We start from the raw sequence: 26,660 nt of genomic DNA on the forward strand, positions 1-26,660 counted from the left end.
TGTAAGAAGAAACATAATATCATTTCACAGATGTGCTTTTCCACTGAGCCTGCACTGTAAAAAACAATTTGTTGAGTCAACTTAAAATAATTTGTAACCTGGCTGCCTTAAAATTTTAAGTTCAGTCAACTCAAAAAAAGTTTATTCAACTTGAAATGTTAAATTATACTAAGTGACAGCTTAGATATTTGATTTGAATCAACTTAAAATTTTAAGGCAGCTGGGTTACTTACCCATCTGTTAAGTTTAGCAAACACAAATATCTAAGTTGTTACTTAGTACAACTTAACATATGAAGTTGACTAAACTTATTTTAGTTGACTGAACTTAAAATTTTAAGGCAGCAGGGTAACAAATTATTTTAAGCTGACTCAACAAATTGTGTTTTTTATTTTTTACAGTGTGTGCTGACGAGTAAACGAGTGAATTTAAGAAATAATTGCCGAGGCATGTACCATTTCATAGATTGAACACAGTGAAGCAATTTTATATATGAAGCAATTTTAATTTATGCACATAAAACAAGCAAACAAAGTTTTACAAGTAGAAAAGAATTAGTAGAAATTGAAAAAGTGGCTTCCCAAGCACCTCTCCTTAATGGATGGATGGTTAAGTTTATAAGTAAATTCATTCAAATATTTGAAAATGAAAGAAAATAAAGCTGAAAAAGCCTTTTTTGTGCTAAAAAGCAGTTTGTTTTTTACAGATAATACTTGTTTTCTCATGAAATCTTGAACTATTAAACAACTAAACAAATAGAAACATGTCAATAATATTCAAATGATCGATGTTTTACGTAAAAAGGTCCTGTAGCGTTTCACATTCTCTCTTTTTTGCAGACCTTACACCACACAAAGACGAATGTTAATATGACAAGTCTTGTTTTGGTGACTGAACAGGGTTACTTTGAAACAAACTAACACTTTTTTTTCTCAGAATAGACTCATCTATAAAAGCTACACTGACATATGCATCATGAAAAGTGTATTTTACAACAAAAACACAGATTCCCACCACTGCTAAGAGCTCAGCTAACAAGTGCCCCATATTGAGAGATACATGAACACATTTTTCAGAGACCGTGGTATCTACAGATGCATCGTGTGTGTCTGTTGTGGCAAAACCCCGTGATAGGGCAGGCAGATGCACTGGAGACCACCGGAGGTCCTCAGTGAGGCACAGGGGCTTCTGATTCGGCACAGGAAACAAAGCAGTCCGAGAAGGCTCCACCCATTTAGGACGCAGGCCCCGCCCACAAACACTGGAATGCGACCAACCATGCAAATAAATGAAGCAACGATAAAGGAAAACACATTAGATGAGAATCATGCAAAGCGTCCATGTGCCACCTCCACGGCGAGAGTTTATCGGCGTCTCGGTCGAATCAAATCGCCTGCTTTATTTGTCCACCATAGTTCAATTTCATTTAATGATGTCCGCACAACCGGAGAGCATGATGTCCTTGTTAACTGTGAGAATGGTTCTGTACAGCTTTATTGGCGTTTGACGGTAAAATGGTCCCACGTAAAATGTCTTTTTATTTATCCGGGTAACCCACGGAGAAAAAGTGGCAAAAAAATAAAATCACTAGGTGCTGAAGTTAATGCGGTGAAGATGACTGGAATCACAGATCCATTTTTAAAAGTCGTCGTAAGTGTTGACGTCAGTGAAGTATGCGTTGGTATATGTTTTTCCTGCTAGCTGAGGGTTGAAATACTTATTTCTTTCCTCCAGGATCAGGTTATTCTTATTGAAAGCCTGCGGATGAAAGAAAAACGTGTTTTCAGTAACAGAGATAAGAGAACAGAAATGGAAAATACTTGATTTTGTTTGCATGGATGAAACGTCGGACTGTATTGGGGTTGTGGATCTAGGCAAAAAAAAAAGAAATCAAATCACAAATCAATTGAAAATCTGAACAAAAATCTTGCTTTGAAACTAAACGATGGCCAAACCATGAAGAGGGTTTAACAAAAGACTGATTCACTTGGCTGACTATATATTACTAGCTTAAAATCGACCAGAAAGTTAGTATCATTCACAGAATAATAAAAAAGAGCAGTCAAAACATCACAGCATCAAGACAGATGGAAATAACTAAGTAAATAAGCTTTTCATACAAACTTAAAAATGTATTTTTTAGTTGTTTCTGCCACCCATATGCTCAACATGGTTTCAAAAAATGCAAAAGTATAAAAATAATTAAAAAAGAAAATAAATAAAAAATAAAATGTTTATTAAAATATTAAAATAAAATAATAAATGTTTATTTAGTTCTCTTAAAAAGTACCACTTTTGATTATTAAAACAATTGACAAGGCTCATAAATATAATAAAAAAGAAATTAAAATTTTTTTATTTTAATAAATATTTAAAATAAACTAGATGTGTTTTTTAAATAATGTTTATTAAAATAATAAAATAAAATGTATTTTTAAGACAAGGTTCATAAATATTAAAGTTAAAAATAAATTAGAAATAACAATTAAATAATTTATGAAAAAATTAATAAAAAAATAGTAGGGCTGTCAACGATTAATCGCGATTAATTGCATACAAAATAAAAGTTTAAGTTTGCTTAATATATGTGTGTGTACTGTGTGTAATTATTATGTATATATAAATACACACAAATTAATGTGTATTTGTATGAGAAATATGTTAGTAATATACACAATGATTTTATTTATATATAATATAAATTATATAAAAATTATAATAAATACATATGCTTGTAAATATTTCTTAAATATATACATGAATGTGTTTGTATTTATATATACATAATAATTATACACAGTACACACACATATATTAGGCAAAATCAAACTTTTATTTTGTATGCGATTATTATTATTAATCATTGACAGCCCTAAAAATAGTGATGGGCGGCCAATAATCACGATTAATCGCATAAAGTTTTTGTTTATATATGTGTGTGTAGTGTGCGTGTTTATTATGTATATACAAAAGACATGCATATATATATATATATATATATATAAAAATATTTACATGTATATATTTACATTAATATAATTTGTATGATATATAAATATATTTAATATATAAACAACATATATTCATAAATATTTACATGCATGTGTGTGTATTTATATATAATAAATATACACAGTACACACACATATATTATGTACACAAAAACTTTAATATAATCACATTAATTGCGATTAATCATTGCCCAGCACAAAAAAAAGGCTTTCATTTATTTTTTTTTAAACAAAAAAAAAGAATATTCAGGCTCCTACATAATTACACAGAACAATTAAAAAGAAATGTAACAAAGCTGTAAGTCAACACTGAGCTCAGTGGGGTGGCAATAACAAGCAAGCAAAATAACAATTAAAAAATATATATATTCATCCGATTTACAAGACAGAGAATAAAAGAGACGAGGGGAAAAAAACGCATGCATCAAAATGGTAGTAGACAGCCACAATCACGACACGAAACCAAAATTACACTGCCTTCTCACAAGCCTGAGTATCTGCTCTGTGGGATGATGGGAAATGCTGGTGACATATGCAGACAGAACGAATGGGCGAGCACACCTGCCACGTACACGAGGGTCAGGGGAAGGAGAAGGGGATTCGCGAGAGGCCTGAGAGTCAGAGGAGAGGATGGTAATGCCGGTCAAGAGTTAGTAGAAAATCTCCAGGCCTCGCGCTACACCAGTGTTAGAAGACAAAGGCTGGCAAATGTGGTGCTCGTCCAAAGGCAAGAGAACGGAAACGTCAGGCTGAAAAGAGGAATGGAGCACAATCATCCTCAGGACAGCAGCAGGAGACGGAAATAAGGCCTACGCTGTCGTTTGTGAAGCCATCATTAAAGTCAACATGAAACGGCCCTCAAAAGCCAGTTCTACGTCCGTAATGACAGACTTCAAAGTAAAGAGGAATAATTAAAAAGAATAAATGTCAGGGAGGAGTAAATTTCATCCATCAGGTTGTTTCAGAACAGAATGGAGTTGACAGTCAATTTTGGTGCTAAAACTACTACTAAAACACCAAAACTCACAATTTTAAGCAGGATTTTTGACCGGGATTTAGAGGTTTAATGTCAATTCACTTTGAAAAACATCATGATGTATCTAAATTAGAGCTGTCAAATCAATTAATTGCGATTAATCACATCCAAAATACAAGCTTGTGTTTACATAATATATGTATGTATGTTTACGGTGTATAATTTTGTGTATATATATATATAAATACACACAAACACACACGCATTATGTAAAACTTTTATTTGGGATACAGTTAATCACGATTAATCGATTTGACAGCACTAATCTCAATGCTACATTTATAATAGCTATAGTATAGTATAATAACTGTAGTAACTTAGATTTATTTAATTAACGCACACATACCCACATATTGTGTAAACACAAACTTTTTATTTTGAATGCAATTAATCGCGATTAATCGATTTGACAGCACTAATCTCAATGCTAAATTTATAATAGCTATAGTATAGTATAATAACTGTAGTAACTTAGATTTATTTAATTAACACACACAACCCACATATTGTGTAAACACAAACTTTTTATTTTGAATGCAATTAATCGCGATTAATCGATTTGACAGCACTAATCTCAATACTAAATTTTTAATAGTTGTAGTATAGTATAATAACTGTTGTAACTTTTATTTTTTAATTAACACACATGCATACACACACATATGGTGTAGAAAAACTTTTATTTTGGATGCGATTAATCGCGATTAATCGATTTGACAGTACTAATCTCAATGCTAAATTTATAATAGCTATAGTATAGTTTAATAACTGTAGTAACTTAGATTTATTTAATTAACATACACACATACCCACATATTGTGTAAACACAAACTTTTATTTGGGATGCGATTAATCGCGATTAATCGATTTGACAGCACTAATCTCAATGCTAAATTTGTAATAGCTATAGTAGAGTATAATAACTGTAGTAACTTTAATTACATAAAACAGATCATTTACCCTAAAATGAAAATTTTATCATTAATTATTCACCCTCATGTTGTTCCAAACCCAAAAACTTTTATTTTCAGAAAGCAAATAAAAATATTTCAGTTCATCTACTGAAAATCCACACAACTAAAACTTTTTATGCATCAAAAAGTGCAAAATGACATTATAAACGTAATTCATATGATTACATGATACCTTTTTTGGGGGGAAAACATGGACTAAATCACTACATTTATATGGATTACATTTTGTGGATTACATTTTGGTCAACTTTACATGGATGGACAAAAATTATGAGAGAATATTAAAAATATCTTAATTTGAGTTCCAAAGATTAACCAAAGTCTTTTTCACTGAAAACATTTTTTTTTTACTTTGAAACAATTTTCAGTCAGAAATTTCTAGTTCATTTTCACAAATATTTACAGTTGAGGTCAAAAGTTTACAGAATCTGCGAAATGTTATTATTCTACCAAAATAAGAGGGATCATACAAAATGCATGCTATTTTTTATTTAGTTCTGATCTGAATAACATATTTCACATAGAAGACATTTCCATATAGTCCACAAGAGAAAATAATAAATGAATTTATAAAAATGACCCCTTTCAAATGTTTACATACACTTGATTCTTAATACTGTGTTGTTACCTGAATTAATGTTTTTTTTTGTTTGTTTGTTTTGTTTAGTGATAGTTGCTCATAAGTCCCTTGTTTGTCCTGAACGGTTAAATTGCTTGTTATTCTTCAGAAAAATCCCTCAGGTCCCATAAATTCTTTGGTTTTTCAGCATTTTTGTGTATTTGAACTCTTTGCAACAATGATTTTATGATTTTGAGATTCTCACACCGAGGACAACTGAATGACTCATATGAAGGACTGTTCAGAAGTTTTCACCCCCTGGATCTTAATGCATGGTTTTTCCTTCTGAAGCATCAGTGAGTGTTTGAACCTTCTGTAATAGTTGCATACGAGTCTCTCAATTGTCCTCAGTGTGAAAAGATGGATCTCAAAATCCAAATACAACCATTATTGGAAAGGGTTCAAATACACAAAAATGCTGAAAAAAAAAACCAAAGAATTTTTAGGACCTGAATGACTTTTCTGAAGAACAGCGGGCAGTTTAAATGTTAAAAAAAAAAAAAAAAGACACACACACACAGCTGTGGATCATTCAGGTAACAACATAGTATTAAGAATCAAGTGTATGTAACAAGGTAAACAAGGTAATTTTGATCAACTTAACTATTATTTTCTCTTGTGGACTATATGTAAACATCTTTCATGTGAAATATCTTTATCAGCTCAGTACTAAATAAAACATAACATGCATTTTGTATTTTGTATTTTGGTCAAATAATTAACATATTGCAGATTCTGCAACTGTATAAAGAAACACTGAATTAAACAAGACATTTTGTAGAAAGTAGGTGGGTTTGGAATATCATGAAACCCTTTGGCTATTAATCAACATTATTTTCCCTTTATTTGACATCAGCTATTTCAGAATTCTTCTCATATCATTTTGATGTAATATTACCAAGACGCTTTTCTTTAGAATAACAGTCATGAATCACAGGAATGCATATTAAGAAAGTAAATAGACTCAATTTGATGTCATGTTGACTTTAAGGATCCTGTATGGGAAAATATATTCCATACTTACAGTTACAAACTGACAGCATTCAGAAGAAGAGAAAAACAATACCACAAGTAAGTTGTGCATGGCAATAGTATTATATAGCCTTGAAGTTTCATTCATTCCTGTCATCAGTAGAAAACCAAGCGAGTGAACTTGTACAGTCTCAGGACAGTAAAACAAAGAGTCATTTGCTACATTACCCTTCAGCTGGGACGCTGTGTAAGTGATGCTATTCTAGTGCAATACATCCAGCTGATAAAATATGCAACTTCACAAAAGTGTCTGAACAAGCAATAACTGAGGAGCACTTTCTGTAATTAGTCATGAGTCTTGTACATTCAAGTCTAATGAAGCTTTAACTGTCCTTCTGACTAAATGTGAAAAATGATGGCGAGCTTTATTTTCGCTGCGCTTATGAGAAAATGATCCATGTGTCTAAATCTCAAAGTGCACTGCATAACTTTAAAGCATTATGTAATAAAAAAAACTACATTTAAGAGAAAAGTTCATTTTTCAGGGTTAAAGTAACTTACTAACAGCAATAACATTCTCAGAAATCTACTGACATGAGCTGCATATTGGTTTCTGATTTCATTTGAGACAATCTCACACAAACTCAGAGTATACAAACTGAATCACAACTTCACTTATGAGAAAGCAGTGTATGAATGTATGAACTGATTTAGACACGAGACACATTCACACACAGACCACATACTAAATCCATCTCATTTCCCATATGAATAAAATATTCATGATAGTACGAGTGAATAACACCTACCTTGATGGCTTCAACTGAGTCGTACTTGTCCAGTTTGTTGATGTGGTTGGTGATGCTGGTGTTGAGCGGGGCGGCAGAGATGGGGTGGATGACTGTGGCATCATGGGACTGCTGCTGGTATCTCTGACAGTAAGTGTACACCAGTAGGGTCACCAGACAGCCGAGTATGGAGCTGCTCAGGCCCACGGCGATCATGTGAAACACATTGAAGTCTGGCAAGAGAAGCAAAACGGCTAAATGATCTGACGCAAGCATGATGGCTGGGGATTTGAGCATTGATCCTGAAGCCAGAGGATATCAATTATCCATTACCTGAGCCAATTAAACACTATAGCAAATTACAGTCAGCAATGCTGTTGCCCTATGAGTCTGCATGAGCGGCCAATAATTGCTATAAATGGAAACAGAGTTTACAGTGGTAAGCCATTCCAAATGCACATTTGTTTAATGGATCCCAAAAAAGCTTTGAGGCACTTTGTGTTTGTAATTAGTGTTGAACATCAGCTTTGAAGGACATTGCTAGAATGATGTTCTCTGGGATACTTGGTTCTATAGAAACATTGCTGCTACTTTCATGCACAGTTGAGGTCAAAAGTTTTCATACACCTTGTAGAATCTGTTATTTTACCGAAATAAGAGGGTTTGTACAAAATGCATGTTATTTTTTATTTAGCTTTATTTGTTTTTTTGTTTAGTAATAGTTTTTCATTAGTTCCTTGTTTGTCCTGAACAGTTAAACTACCCACCGTCAGAAAAATCCTTCAGGTCCCACAAAATCTTTGTTTTTTCAGCATTTTTGTGTATTCGAACCCTTTCCAACAATGACTGTATAATTTTGAGATCCATCTTTTCACACTGAGGGCAACTGAAGGACTCATATGCAACTATTACAGAAGATTCGAATGCTCACTGATGCTTCAGAATGAAACACAATGCATTAAGAGCCCGGGGGGTGAAAACTTTTTGAATTTGATGATCAGGGTAAATTTAACTTATTTTGTCTTCTGGGAAACATACAAGTATCTTCTGAAGGGCAGTGCTAAATGGAAAAAAAAAGTTTAGGTAAAATAAGAAAAATGTGCACATGTTCATTCTGTTCAAAAGTTTTCACCCCCTGAATCTTAATGCATCGTTTTCCTTCTGGAGCATCATTGAGTGTTTGAACCTTCTGTAATAGTTGCATATGAGTCCCTCAGTTGCCCTCAGTGTGAAATGATGGCTCTCAAAATCATACCGTCATTGTTGGAAAGGGTTCAATTACACAACAAATGCTGAAAAACCAAAGAATTTGTGGAGCAAGCAGTTTAACTGTTCAGGACAAACAAGGGACTCATGAACAACTATCACTAAACAAACAAACAAAAACAGCTGTGGATCATTCAGGTAACAACACAGTATTAAGAATCAAGTGTACTGTATATAAACATTTGAAACGGGGTAATTTTTATAAATTAAACTATTATTTTCTCTTGTGGACTATATGTAAACATCTTTTAAGTGAAATATCTTATTCAGACCAGTACTAAATAAAAAGCATCACACATTTTGTGTGATCCCTCTTGTTTTGGTAAAATAATTAACATTTTGCAGATTCTGCAAGGTGTATGTAAACTTTTGACCTCAACTACATCTCGTATTCTAGGGGTGTTTCCTTCAAGGAAGCAAGGTAGGCAGTGTCTCCTCAAAATATTGGATGAGGAAAAAAAATGTACAAAAATAATGCCAGTATTACAAAATACAACTTTAAAAAGTGTATAAATCACACATTTTTCTAAAGAAACACTGTCCAACAATGACACCAGTGAGAGTCTGCATCTCTCTCGCCTCCCCTGAGCCCACTGAGTTTTAACAGACCCCCTAAAACATGCAGTGAGTTTGTTAGGGAGTAATTGAGAATAAATAGTGGAAATGGAAATTCATGTGAAATGAGGCAATGCTATGGGGTTAGAATCGTTGCATAATTCCAAATAAATACATTATGATCCACAAATAAATGTAAAGCGATTGACAAAAACAAAGCATATTCACAAAATAAATAGAATGAGATCCACAAATAAATCTTAGAGTTCCACAAACATGAATTATATTCACAAGTAAAAAAATTAGAATTGCAAATAAAAAACATACTCACAAATATTTTTTTTTTATATTTTACAAATACAACTTTGCCCGGCATTTATATGTGAATCGCGTACTGTGCATTTGTAGATCGCTGTGCGTATTTGTGGATTGCTTTCTGTGCATTTGTGGATCGCAGCGCATATTTGTGGATTGCTCTCTGTGCATTTGTAAATCGCTGCGCGTATTTGTGGATTTTGAAACATTTCAAGCGTCAAGACGCACACTGATCCACAAATGCATGGACTCCACCCACCTTCTACTTAAGCCAATCAGATACCGGCCACGTGGGGCTGACCAATCGTTGCATGTTCTCGCTCCAACCAATCATGTTTTGCCTTACAATCAGTGCGGGACCAGCCGTAATCCAGGACAATTAACCAGTCTCTTCAAAATGGACGACTAGGACAGTGGTGCTCATAACAGCATTATTGTAATAATATCTAAAATAAAACAAGTAATGTTATGTGTAATGTAATCAGTGTTTCATGTATCACTGAGTCGATGCGTGTTTTGACCGTGAGTGTGTTTAGCAAACTGGTATTCTACGGTGACCGGGAGGGGAGGTCTTCGGTTCACTTAGTTTTGTCGTGGCCACGACATATAAACTCGTGAGAACGTGATAATATAACACAGCCACGAGATATTAATTTGTGGGAACGTGATATTACATCGTGGCCACGAGAACGTTTGTCGAGGTAACGACATACTTATGCCACGACTTATGTTGAGGGAGCGACATATTTTTCTTGTGGCCACGAGTTTATTGCATAAACAAACCTGCGTGACCATAGCAACCGGGGATTATCAGAGATGGATTCATTATTATTTTATTTTGAATTAATAAATTATTATATTAATTATTATAGATTATTTCATAATTTATTTTATTGTTTTATAATATAAATTATTATATTGCACGCAATGTAAACAGCATTCATATTAAGTTTATAATGAATAAACGTTACCTAAAGTAGTCTAAATAACAGGCATACAAGAAAACATTTTTACCCATCCCTCAATCGTCTTCAAAATATTTGTATATTATTATTAGGCCATTATTATCACCATCATCTTCATCAACATCATTATTATTAGCCTATTATTATATTTTTATATTTTCCCTTCATTTCGATCTTACATAACGTTCTTATTAATAATAATAATAATAATAATAATAATAATAATAAGAATATACAAATATTAAATTAAATGTTTCATGTTAGTAAAAATGTTTTACACAACTCTGATAATCTCAGGTTGCTATGGTCACGAAGGTTTGTTTATGCACGAGAAAAATATGCCGTTCCCTCATCATAATAAGACGTGGCCACGAGAAATGGATGTCCTTCCCTCAACATAGCATCTCGAGGCCACGACATCGTTACCTCGACATAATATGACGTTCCCACAAATTAATATCTCGTGGCTGTGTTATATTATCACGTTCTCACGAGTTTATATGTCATGGCCACGACAAAACTAAGTGAACCGAAGACCTCCCCTCCCGGTCACCGTAGAATACCAGTTTGCTGAACACACTCACGGTCAAAACACGCATCGACACTGATTACATTACACATAACATTACTTGTTTTATTTTAGATATTATTACAATAATGCTGTGATGAGCACCACTGTCCTAGTCGTCCATTTTGAAGAGGTTTATTTGTTCTAAATTACGGCTGGTCCTGCACTGATTGTAAGGCAAAACGTGATTGGTTGGAGCGAGAACATTCAACGATTGGTCAGCCCCACGTGGCCGGTATCTGATTGGCTTAAGTAGAAGGTGGGTGGAGTCCATGCATTTGTGGATCAGTGTGCGTCTTGACGCTTGAAATGTTTCAAAATCCACAAATACGCGCAGCGATTTACAAATGCACAGAGAGCAATCCACAAATATGCGCTGCGATCCACAAATGCATAGAAAGCAATCCACAAATACGCACAGCGATCTACAAATGCACAGTACGCGATTCACATATAAATGCCGGGCAAAGTTGTGTTTGTAAAATAAAAAAAAATATTTGTGAGTATGTTTTTTATTTGCAATTCTAATTTTTTTACTTGTGAATATAATTCATGTTTGTGGAACTCTAAGATTTATTTGTGGATCTCATTCTATTTATTTTGTGAATATGCTTTGTTTTTGTCAATCGCTTTACATTTATTTGTGGATCATAATGTATTTATTTGGAATTATGCAACGATTCTAACCCCATACAATGCCTCCATCACGATATGATTGGATATGACTGGCTGTGTTCGGCTGTGATTGGTTCATGCGATGAATCCCGCCTTTTGTGTATTTTATGTGTATTCCGTGTTCGCGAATCAGTCTGAATAAACAATAAAATGGCGGAAAACTAATTCAAAAAGGTAAGTAAACAACTCACACACTTAGAACCACTTTTCATGTCAAAATAAGACTTAAAATGACATTAAAACAAAATCTGTTGGAGTTTTTTATATGGTTGGTGAAATTTAAAGTAAATCTCCGTGTCTGACCCCGAACTATTAAATGGTAGTGTATACATAGCTAATCCAAAGAAAAAAATGACTTGGCTTTTTATTAGTGAAAGATTTCAGCCGATCTAAGCTAAGCTTTAAGCTAGAATAATAGGATCATTCCAACTCAAATCAATATTTCATGTCCATATACTTCTTTATTTGGCAAGTAGCCGTGTAATAAATGAGATAATGTAGAGTTAGCCGGTCGTAATTGCGAAATAAACCCCTGCAGAGTGATATAAGGCCGTATGTACAGTACACTACTTACCTCCACACCATCTTTCCTCTTGACTTGAACGTGCAACAGACGTTTCTGAGGAAAAAAGACAGAAAATCAAAGGAAAGAAGAGGGAAATGAATCCGTCAGGCTAATAAATGAGATCTTCAGAAGTTTCAGAACATTACAGCAAGTGAATTTCAAACTCAACCTATTATCACAAAAATTCAAAGAGCTGAATAAGGAAAGTGGCACCTGTGACGCATTTTTATGATCAGTAATGGAAGTAAATGAGGTATAAAACTTTTCTAACGAGCTGTAATGGAATGTTACTCTGTGAAAGACACGAGGGCTCTGCAGGCCAGACAATATTTACACAAGATTTACAGAATGGTCTTAAAAATTCACTCCCTGCGCTGCACTGTAAATGAGGTAATAACTCCCTTGACGATCATACGTTTGGCTATTACAAAGTGGCAGATAGCATAATAACTCATCATTTTCAAGACGAGCACATTAAAATTAGGTGATTGTGTACACTGCAGCTCATCATCAGAGAATTAACTCTAACAAAGACAACATGTTCCTTCCTACAATTAGCACCCTCATGTTTGAGTTTGTAAAACTTGTTAGATTTCTCTCTCACAGCGGAAGTATCTCAGGTATCAAGTGAGTGTATGAATGCAAATGCTACACGAAACATATCAGTGTAATGCATTTGTTCGATCGTGCCACTTAGACAGGGCAGAGGATGAGAGGCTAATTATCCCTGCACTGCAGAAATCAATGGTTTGGTGTGTCTCGCATTACTTCTTGTCAATATAGGAAGATCCTTGTTTGTCCAGGGGTCGATATGGCAAGTGTTTGACTGTATATGTGTGTGGGTTTCTGTGCCCACCTGGGATGAAGTTGGAGATGGGAAGACAGGCACGAGTTTCACTGCTGTTGCCTGAGCACTGGTTGCCGGTGGGAAACAGGACGTCACAGTGCCGCAGGCGAACCTGAGACCCTGATGAGTCACAGGGGGACCATTCGGACCAATCAGACCAGCTCTCTGTACATGACAACAACAAGCCCAAATCAGTTATGTAAAAGGGAGAGAATGTACAGTGGCCTTTTCTCCATAAAGCCAACATGAAACAGAATTCTTAATCCATGTAGGGCTGTCACGATTCCTTGATTCAATTTGAGTACTTGATTTTAAAAAATCCTTGATTGCATTTTACCCATGTCGAGTATCCGACAAAATACCGGAAGTGGCACATTCTATGGACTAGAATCCATGAAATGCATTATTATGCATTTTCCAAGGCTGAATGACATATTAAACGCATTTAAAAATCATAATAAAGCATCATACTCATGTGAATTCACATGCGTGTGGGTAACATACGTGCATCTCAGTCATCACTTCTAATTTACATGTGTGGATCGTCTCGAACTCCATCTCTGCATATTGCTGTGAGTTTGGGTTTATTATAATGTTCATCTCGGAAGGCAAAATCATGAGATTTGTAAGGTAAATCATTTATAAACCTACGCAAACACAAGATATTACATCAATATCTTTCTCAGTATGCTAACTGTTTATCACTATTTCAAAATAAAAGTTTAAACCCTCACTCTGAGTTTACATGTTTTGATATCAACATATTCAAAGAAATGACAGTTTCTGTTATAAAGAAATGGCCAAAAATGAAAGATTAAGCGGACATTTGATTTGAATGTTGTTTAGTCAATATTAAACATGGATTAGATTGCTCAAAAACAATCCTCAGGCTGTTGAAACTAGGGATGTCACTAACGATTAATTTGATAATTGAGTAATCTGTCGATTATTCTGACGATTAATCGAGTAATTGGAATATTATACATTTTTTGTAGTAATAAAAATAGATCTAAGTGAACAATAGCCTTTAAAATTACTTAAAATACATATATAATAGCAAAAAGGGAATAATAATTAGTTCAAATAAAGTATCAAAAGCAAGAAATCATATGGATTTATTGAACAAAACTGTTAAAATACATAATGTATTTAATTTAATTCAAATGTTTATTTAATCTTTAATATCTGACCATTTCTGCATGATAGAAAAGCTATAGCCACTGTAATTTCTTGACACCAAGGGTTGAGGGTTTAAACTTTTATTTTGAAAAAGTAATAAACAGTTAGCATATTGAGAAAGATGTATTCTCCTATGTTTGCGTAGGTTTATAAATTATTTACCTTACAAATCTGATACATATATTAAACATCATATATATTTAATTTAATTAATTGTAGTGCTTGTGAATTCTTAATAGCGTTATACTTTATGATTTTTAAATGGGTTTAATATGTGAAATGCGCCACTTACAGTATGTTGCTGATTACGCGAAACGCAAAATGCAATCGAGGATTTTTTGTTTTTAAATCAAAAACTCAAATAGAATTGAGGAATCGCTGCAGCCCTAGTTGACACCCTCTGCAGTCCTTTTTTATAATCTGAAAGGTATGTTAGCTCTATTGTTTATAATAGGTAATGTATTTTAACAGTTTTGTTCAGTAAAACCATATCATTACTTACTTCTGATACTTTACTTGAAATAATTATTACTTCCTCACTGCTATTATGTATTTATTTTAGGTCATCTTAAAGGCTATTGTTTACTTAGGTCTATTTTTATTACTACAAAAAAATTATTATAATTATCTGATTACTCAATTGTCAGAATAATCGGCCAATTACTTGATTACCAGAATAATCGTTACTGATAGCCCTAAACCCATGAATAATATATTTGTTCATTTTGATGTGTGCAATGGTGAACAGCAATGTGCATTTGTGGAAACCTCTGATGCTTTTAACTCAATGAGAGCACAGTAAAACTGACTGTGTTCTCAGTCTTCCGTCTTTGCCCTGCACACTGCAGCTCATCACGCCCACTTTATAACATTTTTTCAAAACTGCTGTGAGAACTAACCAGTTCTGAAACAGGAGGATTCATGACCTTTTAAACCAGCCCATGGTGCATCTAGTCTCCCAGCCCGACAATTGCCCGAAATTGCTTCTAAAGGCCCTGAGATACTCACATTGAAGTTCTTTTTTCATTGTTTGGGGTGAAAAGAAGTTTAAAGCACATAAGCAGCAGCATACTGAACAACCCAATGCTGCTGGTGTTTCCGAGAATGCCGATTAGATGAATATAAAAATAAGTGCTACATGCCTTTCTCTCAATAATAAACATACAGTCCTGGGTAATTTTTTTTTAGATTTTATTGATTAATTCGAATTTAATGTTTTGCCACAAAATAGAAATATTACCAAACCTTAGAATTAGACACTTCGACAATATACTAATGATAACAATAAAAAGAAAAGAACGATCCAACCATGTTGTTGTACGTTTAACCGTTCACGTGTGATGCGCTCATATCGCTAGGTGCCATTCACACAGACTGCACTTTTGTTTTGTTCCATATATCACACGATATCGATCGCACGAGCTTAAGTGTGATTTTATACAACAGTTTAGTAAAAAAGAAGTTGATATTGTGTTATATTTTAAACACAATATTATGTGTTTTTGCTCAATTTAGCAGAGCATTTTACCTTTGAAGCCATAGCAGAATTGTTGTGCATCTCAGAGCAACACAGCGGTGTTTAGTTTCTGAATGAATCCGCGTTTTGAACAAATCGTGTGAATCAATGATTTAAAAGCCCGTTCATAAAGAAAGCCATTTAATTAATTCCTGAATGAGTCAGCCAGTTAAACAAATCGAATGAATAAATAAATGACTCATAAAGACATTTACTACCACCTGCTGGCAGATTTAGTTTCTTATCTAGAGTATTATTTTTTCTTTAAAAAAAAGGAAAAAAAAGAAAAATATTAAGGGGCTAGTTCACCAAAAAAAATTTTAATTCTGCCATCATGGCGTTTCAAACGTTTCTTTTGTGGAACATGAAATAATGTATTTTGAAGACTGTTGGTAACAAAGGTTTTGGTTATCAATGACTTTCATTGTATGAACAAAAAGCCCTAAAGCCCTACTTTCTAAAGGACATTTCTAGTTAATAATAGTCTACTGGTGTTATACCTTCAGTCATTTTGAATTTAATTTCCTTGTCTTTTGAGACTTTTTAAAAGCATTTTCCTTGTATTATTTCTGAACATATAATATGTATGAGACAAGTTTGTACAAGATGTAGTTCATGCATCTTTTCTGTATTTATTTTTCTGTGATTTATTTAACATTTACATCATGTTGACAACTTCCTGTGTGGTGCATTTGGAATACAGTTTTCTTTAACTAGAGGGTTAATAAAGAAAAAGTTACTTAAATCATGTTGTAGTTACATTTTCAAGTTGACTAGTTAAAAATCACAACAACAACAACAAAATCGAGAATCAGTTGAACATTTAAAAAAAAAAAAAAAAAAAAAAAAAAAAAAAAAGAATCGAACTCCACTTCCAGAACAACAATTCACAAATAATTTACTCACCCCCTTGTCATCCAAGATGTTCATGTCTTTCTGTCTTCAGTCATGAAGAAATTATGGTTTCTGAGGAAAACATTTCAGGATTTTTCTCCATATAATGGACTTCATTGGTGCTCCGAGTTTGAACTTCCAAAATGTAGTTTAAATGCAGCTTCAAAGCGCTCTAAACTATCCCAGCCGAGGAAGAAGGGTCTTATCTAGTGAAACGATTAGTAATTTTTTTCGAAAAATAAAAATTTGTTTATTTTTTAAGCACAAAAGCTTGTGTAGCACAGGTTCTGGGATGCGCGTTCACAATGCTACGTACTATTGAATCATGTCGAAAGCTCACATGGAACGTAGGCGGAACTGCTGACCCAGTGTTTACAAAGTGAACGCGCAAAGACTAAGGAAGTGCAAGTAAGTCAAACGCTGTTTACAAACAAAAAGGTACAACGATGTCGGACGATTCTGAAGTTGTAGGAGAAAATAAGATGGAGTTTTTCGCCATACTCCGAGACGACTCGTTTTTCCCGTCACATTAAAGATTCATTAAAAATGAACGAATCGTTCAAGAACGACCCATCACTAATTCGTTGCATCGTGGACACACATCCCAGAACCTGTGCTACATCAGCTTTTGTGTTTAGTATACAAATTTTTTTTTTTTAAAAAAATGACCGTTTGTTTCGCTAGATAAGACCCTTCTTCCTCGGCTGGGATCGTTTAGAGCCCTTTGAAGCCGCATTTAAACTGCATTTTGGAAGTTCAAAATCGGGGCACCAATGAAGTCCATTATATGGAGAAAAATCCTGAAATGCTTTCCTCAAAAACCATAATTTCTTTACGACTGAAGACAATACTTGGATGACAAGGGGGTGAGTAAATTATTTGTAAATTGTTGTTCTAGAAGTGGAGTTCTCCTATAATGATTTTCATATTTGGGTGAACTATCCCTTTAAGAGGAGAAGTTTTCCATGTCAAAGATCCACATCTACCCATGTCATAGTTTGAAGGTGTTTACCAGCCAGAGAAAACTTCTCCGTAAAGTGTACTTTGGCAAACTGTTTTGACCTCCAGAAGTAAACTCCAAACAAACTCTATTTTGGCCTGATTTTCTACAAAACGGTCATATCAGTTTATTTTTCGAATAGCTTAAAGTATATCGGGGCTTTAAAACAAAGAAAGTAGACCTTCTTGACTCAGATTAGCCCGTTATTTTCCAGCCGGGAAGGCTTGAAATTGTGTTATGTGGTTATCGTGCGAGTGAACTGATTATCTTTGGCCTCCAAGCTAATTTAAACTAGACTCTACAAGGGAACATAAAAAGCTTGGAATCCAGTTTAGGAGAAGTTCCTCACAGGGTCTTCTGATTAGCATTCCCCTCACTTATCCCGTCCTCTGTCTCCCGGCTGCACTGTACATCTACACACGCGCTCGTGTAATGAATGGTGTGACAGATAGACCTGAACGCAGCTAATAAAAGGTCACTCCGTAACCTCACTACAGTTCTGGCTAATGGATGGACTGACATTTGAATACAAGCTCTCTTCTCCCATTCACCTTTCCGTGGATCAATGTGCGAGGTTTGACTCCGTCATCAATCGCCTTATCTTGCCCTCCTCTCTTGCACTCCCCGCTGCGGGCTTATGCATATTATCTTCGTATCGCAAGCTCGGCTTTACCATTTGCTTTTCTATGAAGTGTGACATTTTGATTTCCTCTGCTTTCATTCCCCCACGGGCCGCTTTATACACGAGACATGACGAAAGGAAAGCAGGTACAAGACAAAGGCTTCCTATCCGAAAAAAGCCATGTAATTTCCTGTCGGATTCAAGGTGTGAGTGTGCGTGAGAGTTCACGTAGGTTGAGTTCATGCACGTAATAAAGTGTGTGTGAGTACCGGGGCAGGGTTGGATGTTACAGAGGGCCTCTTCAGTATGCAAACCCAGGCAGATGTCACCTCCATAGGCAGGTGGAGGGTTGTTACAGGTGCGTGTGCGCATGTAGTGGCCTCCTCCGCATGTCACCGAGCATTTAGACCAAGGTGACCAGCACGACCAGCTCCCATCCACTGAAAGATAAGAAAAAGCAGACACTCAAATTACTATTGCGCTTGTGTCATGAATAATTTTGGGATTTGCATCTTGCGTTTCTTTCAGTAAAATATTTTGAGTCTGATTGCAACTCTGAATATTGATATAGGCAAATGTGTTTTATGTTTTTTTTCTCTACACTTCTCACATTGTTGCTCAGCAATGAGGAGTCATTCACATAAACATGTTTAGTGTCATTAAATTTAAATGGGAAATATCATGGAAAACATGATTTAACATTAATAAAATGATACAAATAAAAGAGTTCATTTTAATACCAACACATACGAACAGTAAACCCATAACACAAATGATATGCAAGGAGAGGTCATTCAGAAGGCATCACATTTGTAATATCAGAACTATAATGATATAGATATCACAACCTATTGAACATTCAGCAGTTTGGTGGTGATGTGACTCATTTTAGCCAATCAGAGCACAGCTCATTTACTCTTAAAAGAACACTGTTAAAAAGGTCAAAGGAGGGCAGAGAACAGTCACATAAAACTAAACTGTCTATTGAAAAAAATGTTAAAATCAGATTATAGCTGGTCTATCTACTTTATCTGGTCTATTGGCTAGTTTTAGAGTAGTTTTGAACACTTTTCAGCTGACTAGGCTTGAAGACCACCTGAAACCAAATCATCTTAGGCTATTTAGGGCCCGAGCGCCCTATTATATGGTGCGCGGACCCTATTGGAATTGCTTCTTCTCCAAAATGAATCACATTTTTGAGGGCCTAAACATGCTCAAAAACTCATGAAACTGCACACATACCAAAATTGGTGAAAAATTACATTTGATATAGGTTTCAGAAGTGGGTGTGGCAAAATGGCTTGATAGCGCCACCTATAGAATTTCACCGAAGTGCCCCTCGAGCTGTGTTTCAGATACATGTATGAAATTCGGTAGACACATGTAACACACCAGTTCTGACTTCCTTAAAGGGGTCATCGGATGCCCACTTTCCACAAGATGATATGATTCTTTAGGGTCTTAATGAAAAGTCTATAATATACTTTGGTTAAAAATTCTCAATGGTTGTGTAAAACAACACTCTTTTTACCTTGTCAAAATGAGCTCTGCAAAAATCATCCCGTTTTGAGAGGATTGCTCCTTTAAATGCAAATGAGCTCTGCTCGCCCCGCCCCTCTCTTCTCTCTGTGGAGTGACGAGCATGTTTACTTTAGCCGCATTTAGCCGCATTTACCCGCTAAACTTGCTAACTAGCACATTATTAGTAAAGGCGATGACAAAGATTCATGAAAAAACCCTTGTACTCACTTCTGCTGTAAGTGAAGCTGGATCACGAATGATTTGCGCGAACATAGACGGATATATGTAGATCAGGAGCCACATTCCCTTCACAAACAATCGTAATCCACTGCATCTTCAGCGGCTCGGATGTCGGGAGTAAATGACGACCACTACGTTCATTTTTACATCCAGCAACACAACACCTAAATCACTTAGTCGGATATATTCTTGTCTAACTTACATCCCTGCCCCGGAATTGAAATAATGGAGGTCTGGCTGTTACAGCTGACCTGAGATAAGACGCTCATGTCAATCAACTATCGTGGGAGCGGCCTCTGTCGGTGTCCGATGACCCCTTTAACCCCACAGGAAGTCTGTTTTTTTATTTTCTTGGCACGTTTTGTGCCGTTTTTTTCCTTTCAGGCGTCATATGTTAACTAACTAGAGATTTTAACAGATCAACACCAAATTTAGTCGGTGTAATCTAAAGCCCTATGTGACGTTAAATTGCGAAGATCTTGAGTTTTCGTTGAAAAAGTTTGGCCTGACTAAGTTCGATGTTTCACCATGAGAATAGAAGATGTTGTAGCTCAGCCACACAATGTCCAATCTGCTCCAAACTTCACATGTCCAGTAAAAATTCTGGCCTGAACACATCTGGAGGACAATATTCTGTTACAATCATAGCACCACTTGCTAGCACCAGGAAATGACCTGTTTTACACCAACTTAAACCTGCAATGTCCAATCTGCACCAAACTTCAAATATTTGGTAAAATTCCTGGCCTAAGATATCTAAAGGCCAATACTGAGTTATAATCATAACACCACCTGTTGACAATAGGATACGTCATATTTCGAACTAACTCAAACATACCATATTCAATCTGCACTAAACTTCATATGTTTTATAAAAGTGCTGACCTGAAGACATCTACATATCAATATCCAGTTATAGTCATAGCGCCACCACCTGGTAACAGGAAGCTTGGCACATATAAATGAATTTGACATATTCCTTCTATATTTACCACTTTAAATGCATATTGTATGCATACTGTATTCATTCATTCATTCAGTCCAGCAGGGTTATTTCTGTATTTGATCATGAAATACTGATTATAAATGGACTTTAAGCAGGAAAAGTGAATATGCTCCATTTCATTTAAATAGATCCTGGAATTGTATCAATCTAGTACTACAATATAAATAAACTACACCACCCTAGTTACCTCTAATATGATCACTACAACGAATCATCTGGTGTCAAAACAAGCTAAATCCTACTGTGCTTGTGTCATGAATAATTTTAGAAACAGTATCTGTCATTTCACAGTAAACAGAGAAAACAGAATAATTATAGCTGAATAATTTTGAGTGTTACCGTAACTCTAATTGTGTAACAACAGATTATTTCAACAGAGGGAAAAGTGTTTTATGATTATTATTATTTTTTGTTGTTGTCTACACTTCTCACACTGTTGCTTAGCAAAGAAGAGTCATTCAGATAAACATGTTTAGTCATTCAATTCTTATGGGAAATATCATGGAAACCAGATTTAAAGTAAATAAAATATTGCAAATAAACATGTACACATACTTCATATCACAACTATTTATGGAAAATGATCTGCAAAACAGGTCTGGCCTATTAAAAGGATTAAGAGGGTAGAAAATAGTCACATAAAACTAAAATGTCTATTGAAAAATGTTAAAACCAGCCTTAGCTGGTTTCAGCTGGTCTATTGGCTAGCTTTAGAGAGTTTTAGACAGTTTTCAACTGACCAGGCTGGGAGACAACCTGAAAGTCATCTTAGGCTGGTTTTAGCTGTTTTGTTGTATTATTATTATTCCATCAGGGCTATTTTTGAATTTGATCTTAAAATACTGATTATAAATGGATTTTAATAGACCCAGAAAATGTATTAATCTATTACCACAATATGAATGAATGACATCACCCTAGTTACCTCTGATAAGATCATTACAATTAAATCACCTGGTGTCAAAACGATCCTACTGTGCATGTTTCATGATTAATTTTGGGAATTCGTTCTTCACAGTAAATACTGAAAATAGAATAATTATATCTGAATAATTCTGAGTGTGACTGCATCTCTAAATGAGTAACAGTTTATATCGATAGAGGAAAATGTGTTTTATGATTTTTTTTTCTCAACAGTTGTAACACTTGCTCAGCACAGAGGAGTCATTCAGGTTGGACATATTTAGTGTAATTAAATTTAAACGGGACATATTATTGAAAAAAAAAAAAAAAAAAATATTACAAATAAAAAAGTTCCATTTAATATGTACCCATACTTCCATATCACAACCATTTACTGAAAATGATCTGCAAAAACAGGTCATTCAGAAGGCATCACATTTGTAATATCATATTCAGAAATTTGCTAGGGATTCATTTCATACTGGAAGAGGTTAACCAACTACAACACAGCTCATTTACATAAAATCTCTAGATGAAAAGTGACATAAAACTAAGAAATACACAATCACAAAGCTAAAAAAAATTTTGTTTTAGCTGGACTAGCTTTAGAAAGTTTTGGGCATGTATCTGATGATTTTAGCAGCAGAGTATTCAGCAGGGTTATGACTGTAATTTGATCATAAAACATTGATTACAACGTTGATTTTGAGGGAGAAAGTTAATATGCATATAATCTAAACAGATCCAGAATATTTTATTCATCTATTACCACAATACGAATGAATGACATCACCCTAGTTATCTGTGATACGATCACTACAGTGAAATCATCTGATGTCAAAACCAGCCAAGTCCAGATGCTAAGACTGTTGGGAATCAGGGGGTCGATGAGGAGAGAGGCTGTTCACACAATCTGCTCTGGAGCTCTGCTTCTCCCTCGCGCTCTCACTCTGACCCCTGCTCTAATTAATGAGGCTAAACGAACCATCAATTCACTCCCTCCCCTCTTCAGCGAGTGCCAAGCTCAGGGTCATCACCCGCGACAACTGGGGGAACAGAGAACAACTCACAAAACACTATGACTGTCTTGGCACTAATTAAAGCAAAACAAGCATACTGAGTCTCATTTTACATTAGCATCAGCTGTCTGACAGGTTTGTGGAAAAGGGGTAAGAGCTTATTGTCACTGATGTGAATAATGTAGACTGTGGCTGTGCTTAGTATGGAATATTAGCACACTGATTACAGAATAGTGCACAGGCTGCTATTAAAAAAAAAAAAAAAAGCTAAATAGTAACCGGTATGCTACAAACATTTAAAAGAAAATATTTCAAAACAGCATTTGTGCCATGATCTCATAGCTTATTTAGTTCAGCAAATGACATCCAATTATCATTTTGGAAATAAGCTTTTTTTAATTTGATAAATTTTGAATATTAATCCAATTTTGTGTTAAAATGTCTTAAAGAGTTAGTTTACCCCAAAATGAAAATTCTGTCATCATTTACTTGTGTCATTCCAAACCTGTAAGGATTTGGTTAATTTTTATTAACAATTTATGACCCTTCTTCCTTTGCTGGGATTGCTTAGAGCCCTTTGAAGCTGCATTTAAACTGCATTTTGGAAGTTCAAACTTCACTGTAAAAAATAAAAAACAGAATTTGTTGTGTCAGCTTAAAATAATTTGTTACCCTACTGCCTTAAAATTTTAAGTTCAGTCAACTAAAATAAGTTTAGTCAACTTGAAATGTTAAGTTGTAATACGTAACAACTTAGATATTTGTTTTTGCTAAACTTAACAGATGGATAAGTAACCCAGCTGCCTTAAAATTTTAAGTTGATTCAACTCATATCTGAGTTGTCACTTAGTATAATTTAACATTTCAAGTTGAATAAACGTTTTTTGAGTTGAATGAGCTTAAAATTTTAAGGCAGCCAGGTTACAAATTATTTTAAGTTGACTCAACAAATTGTTTTTTACAGTGTTGGTGGCACAATTGAAGTCCACTATATGGATATAATTCCTGAAATGTTTTCCTCAAGAAACATAATTTCTTATCGACTGAAGAAAGAAATACATTAACATCTTGGATGAGAAGGGGATTGAGTAAATTATCTCTAAATTTTTGTTCTGGAACTCAACTTCTCCTTTAATTTCCACATATCTGGGTTCATTTTAAGCAAGAAATATAGTAATTTTTCAGCAATAGTTGAATTAAATAAAATTAAGGGGCCAAAACCACGTAATAGCTGTGTTTGTCCATATTTTTCCCAATGCTGGGTTGTTTTTAAACCCAGCATTTTTTTGAGTGTAGAAAATCCAATCAGGTCGTAAAGGCATTGTAAAAATAATCCATATCAATGAACGGTTTAAGAGATATGATCGCTTTATTTATATACAGTTATAAACTCTCTCGTCGCCTCCCTATACTCCAATTTTGAGTGCGATTCATTGCCAAAAAACAAAATAATATTAAAGATAAATTTGACTGAAACCCCCTAAAATTTCTATAGATTTTGATATAATACTATTATCATGAATTCTTTTAGCTGTGATAACTGAGTGGTGAAAATCTGATATTGTGACAGCCCTGCAACATAGGTATATTTATTATACAATGAAAAGAAAATTCAGTTTCAGTTGTAAATGCAACAAAAAGTACATTACCATTTCAGACTTTTTTTCTTCTACTTAAAAAAAAAAATATTTAATTCAATACATTTCTATTTGTGACCCTTGACCACAAAACGAGTCGTAGAGGTCAATTTTTTGAAACTGAGATTTATACATTATCCGAAAGCTGAATAAATAAGCTTTCCATTGATGTATGATTTGTGAGGACTGTCTGAAAATCTGGAATCTGAGGGTGCAAAAAAAAAAAAGTTCTTAGCAATGCATATTATTAATCAAAAATTAAATTTTGATATATTCACGGTAGGACATTTACAAAATATCTTCATGGAACATGATTTTTACTTAATATCCTAATGATTTTTGGCATAAAAGAAAAATCAATCATTCTGACCCATACAATGCTGTCTATTGCTACAAATATACCTGTGCTACTTAAGACTGATTTTGTGGTCCAGGGTCACATGTTACTATTTCTTTGTAATTATTCGTGAAATTTACTATCAATTTCTGTGAGATAGTTACTTTAAAATAAATCCTATACCAATTTTTTTGAGTATTTCATTCTAGCAGCAGTGTTGGGGAAAGTTACTTTTAAATATAATGCATTACAATATTACGTTACTCCCTAAAACTGTAACTAATTCCATTCCATTACTTTTGCTTTACTTTTTCTCATCTGAGTAGGCTTGCTTGTTTGTTTTTAATATAAAAAGTTATATTTTCTGGCAAATGTTAATGCTCTTTCACACCAAAAGTGAAATGAATAAGCCTCAGGCTTAAGGAAATGTAAATATGTCTGTAAAGTCAAGTCTTTGCCTAAACCTTTCAGTTGTGCTGGCTTTCTGGATTGCATGAAGAAAAGAATGCAGAAGAAAAAAACAGTCATGTTTATCTAAAGTAACATTTGTTTATTAGTATAATTGAATTGGATCATTAAAGGTCAGCAGCAGAGACAGTGGTTAAAAAAAAAGAGATTTTTTTAGCATTATGTTATTTAACATTTAATTCACCAGTTCACACTTGCATATAATAAACTGAGTAAAGGTTATGCGTATTTGGTGTGCTGTCCGGGAGAGGGCTCCAAGCTCGGTAATCATTCCCGAGCCCGTGGCACTGCCCCTGCCCGGGGAGAGGGGTCCGAGCTAGATATTTTAGCCCGAACCCAAAGCACTCCCCAATGTAAACAAATGTAACTGCCGTTACTTATTTGAAAAAGTAACAACAATATTATCTTGTAAATTAAAAAGTAAGGCATTACTTTATGAGTTACTTAAAAAGTAATCTGATTACGTAACTCTTGCAATGCATTACCCCTAAAACTAATGCCCAATTTTGTTTTGGAAAGCTTAAATTTACTTTTCTCTGTCTGTTGCCTTTAAAGTCCACTTCCTAAACAAAGATTTACATATAATGACCTTTATTACTCACCCCCATGTCATCCAAGAAATTATGTTTTTTGAGGAAAACATTTCAGCGTTTTTCTCCATATAATGGACTGCTATGGTGCCCCGATTTTGAACTTCTAAAATGCAGTTTAAATGCGGCTTCAAACGATCCCAAATGCGGTTGTGAACGATCCCAGATGAGAAAAAAGGGTCTTATCTAGTTTATATCTAATTTATATACTTTTCAATGTCAAACGTGCGTCTTGTCTTACTCTGCCTGAACATAGTATTTTTCCGGTTCATGACAGTTAGGGTATGTCGAAAAACTCCCACCTCATGTTCACCCTCAACTTTGAAATCGTCCTATATTGCCGTTTTACCTTTTTTGTTAAGGGTGTTTGATATTCTTTGCATGTTCACTTTGCAAAGACTGGGTCGGTACTTCCGCAGCGATGTAGGATGTTTTTTAAATGATTTTTGAAGTTGAGGGAGAAAATATGATTGGAATTTTTCAACATACCCTAAGAATACACAGAGTTCAATGAGAGCAAGGCAAGATGAACGTTTGAGAATAAAAGTATTTCAATTCTATTTTTTTAATGA

The 26,660-nt window shown here is 34.5% G+C and overlaps 1 protein-coding gene across 1 annotated transcript in view; it reads right to left on the bottom strand.

Annotated features, from left to right (window-relative positions):
* Window positions 1–490: 490 nt before the first annotated feature.
* sema5a (sema domain, seven thrombospondin repeats (type 1 and type 1-like), transmembrane domain (TM) and short cytoplasmic domain, (semaphorin) 5A) overlaps window positions 491–26,660 on the bottom strand; it is a 202,873-nt gene continuing 176,703 nt past the window's right edge. The window contains 5 exon segments of the mRNA XM_051098227.1: window positions 491–1,758; window positions 7,422–7,633; window positions 12,319–12,363; window positions 13,166–13,321; window positions 18,637–18,807. Of these exon segments, the coding sequence (XP_050954184.1) occupies window positions 1,639–1,758; window positions 7,422–7,633; window positions 12,319–12,363; window positions 13,166–13,321; window positions 18,637–18,807 (704 nt within the window). The 3' untranslated portion in view covers window positions 491–1,638.

The sequence above is a fragment of the Labeo rohita genome, chromosome 24, assembly GCF_022985175.1.
Source record: "Labeo rohita strain BAU-BD-2019 chromosome 24, IGBB_LRoh.1.0, whole genome shotgun sequence".
Taxonomy (NCBI): domain Eukaryota; kingdom Metazoa; phylum Chordata; class Actinopteri; order Cypriniformes; family Cyprinidae; genus Labeo; species Labeo rohita.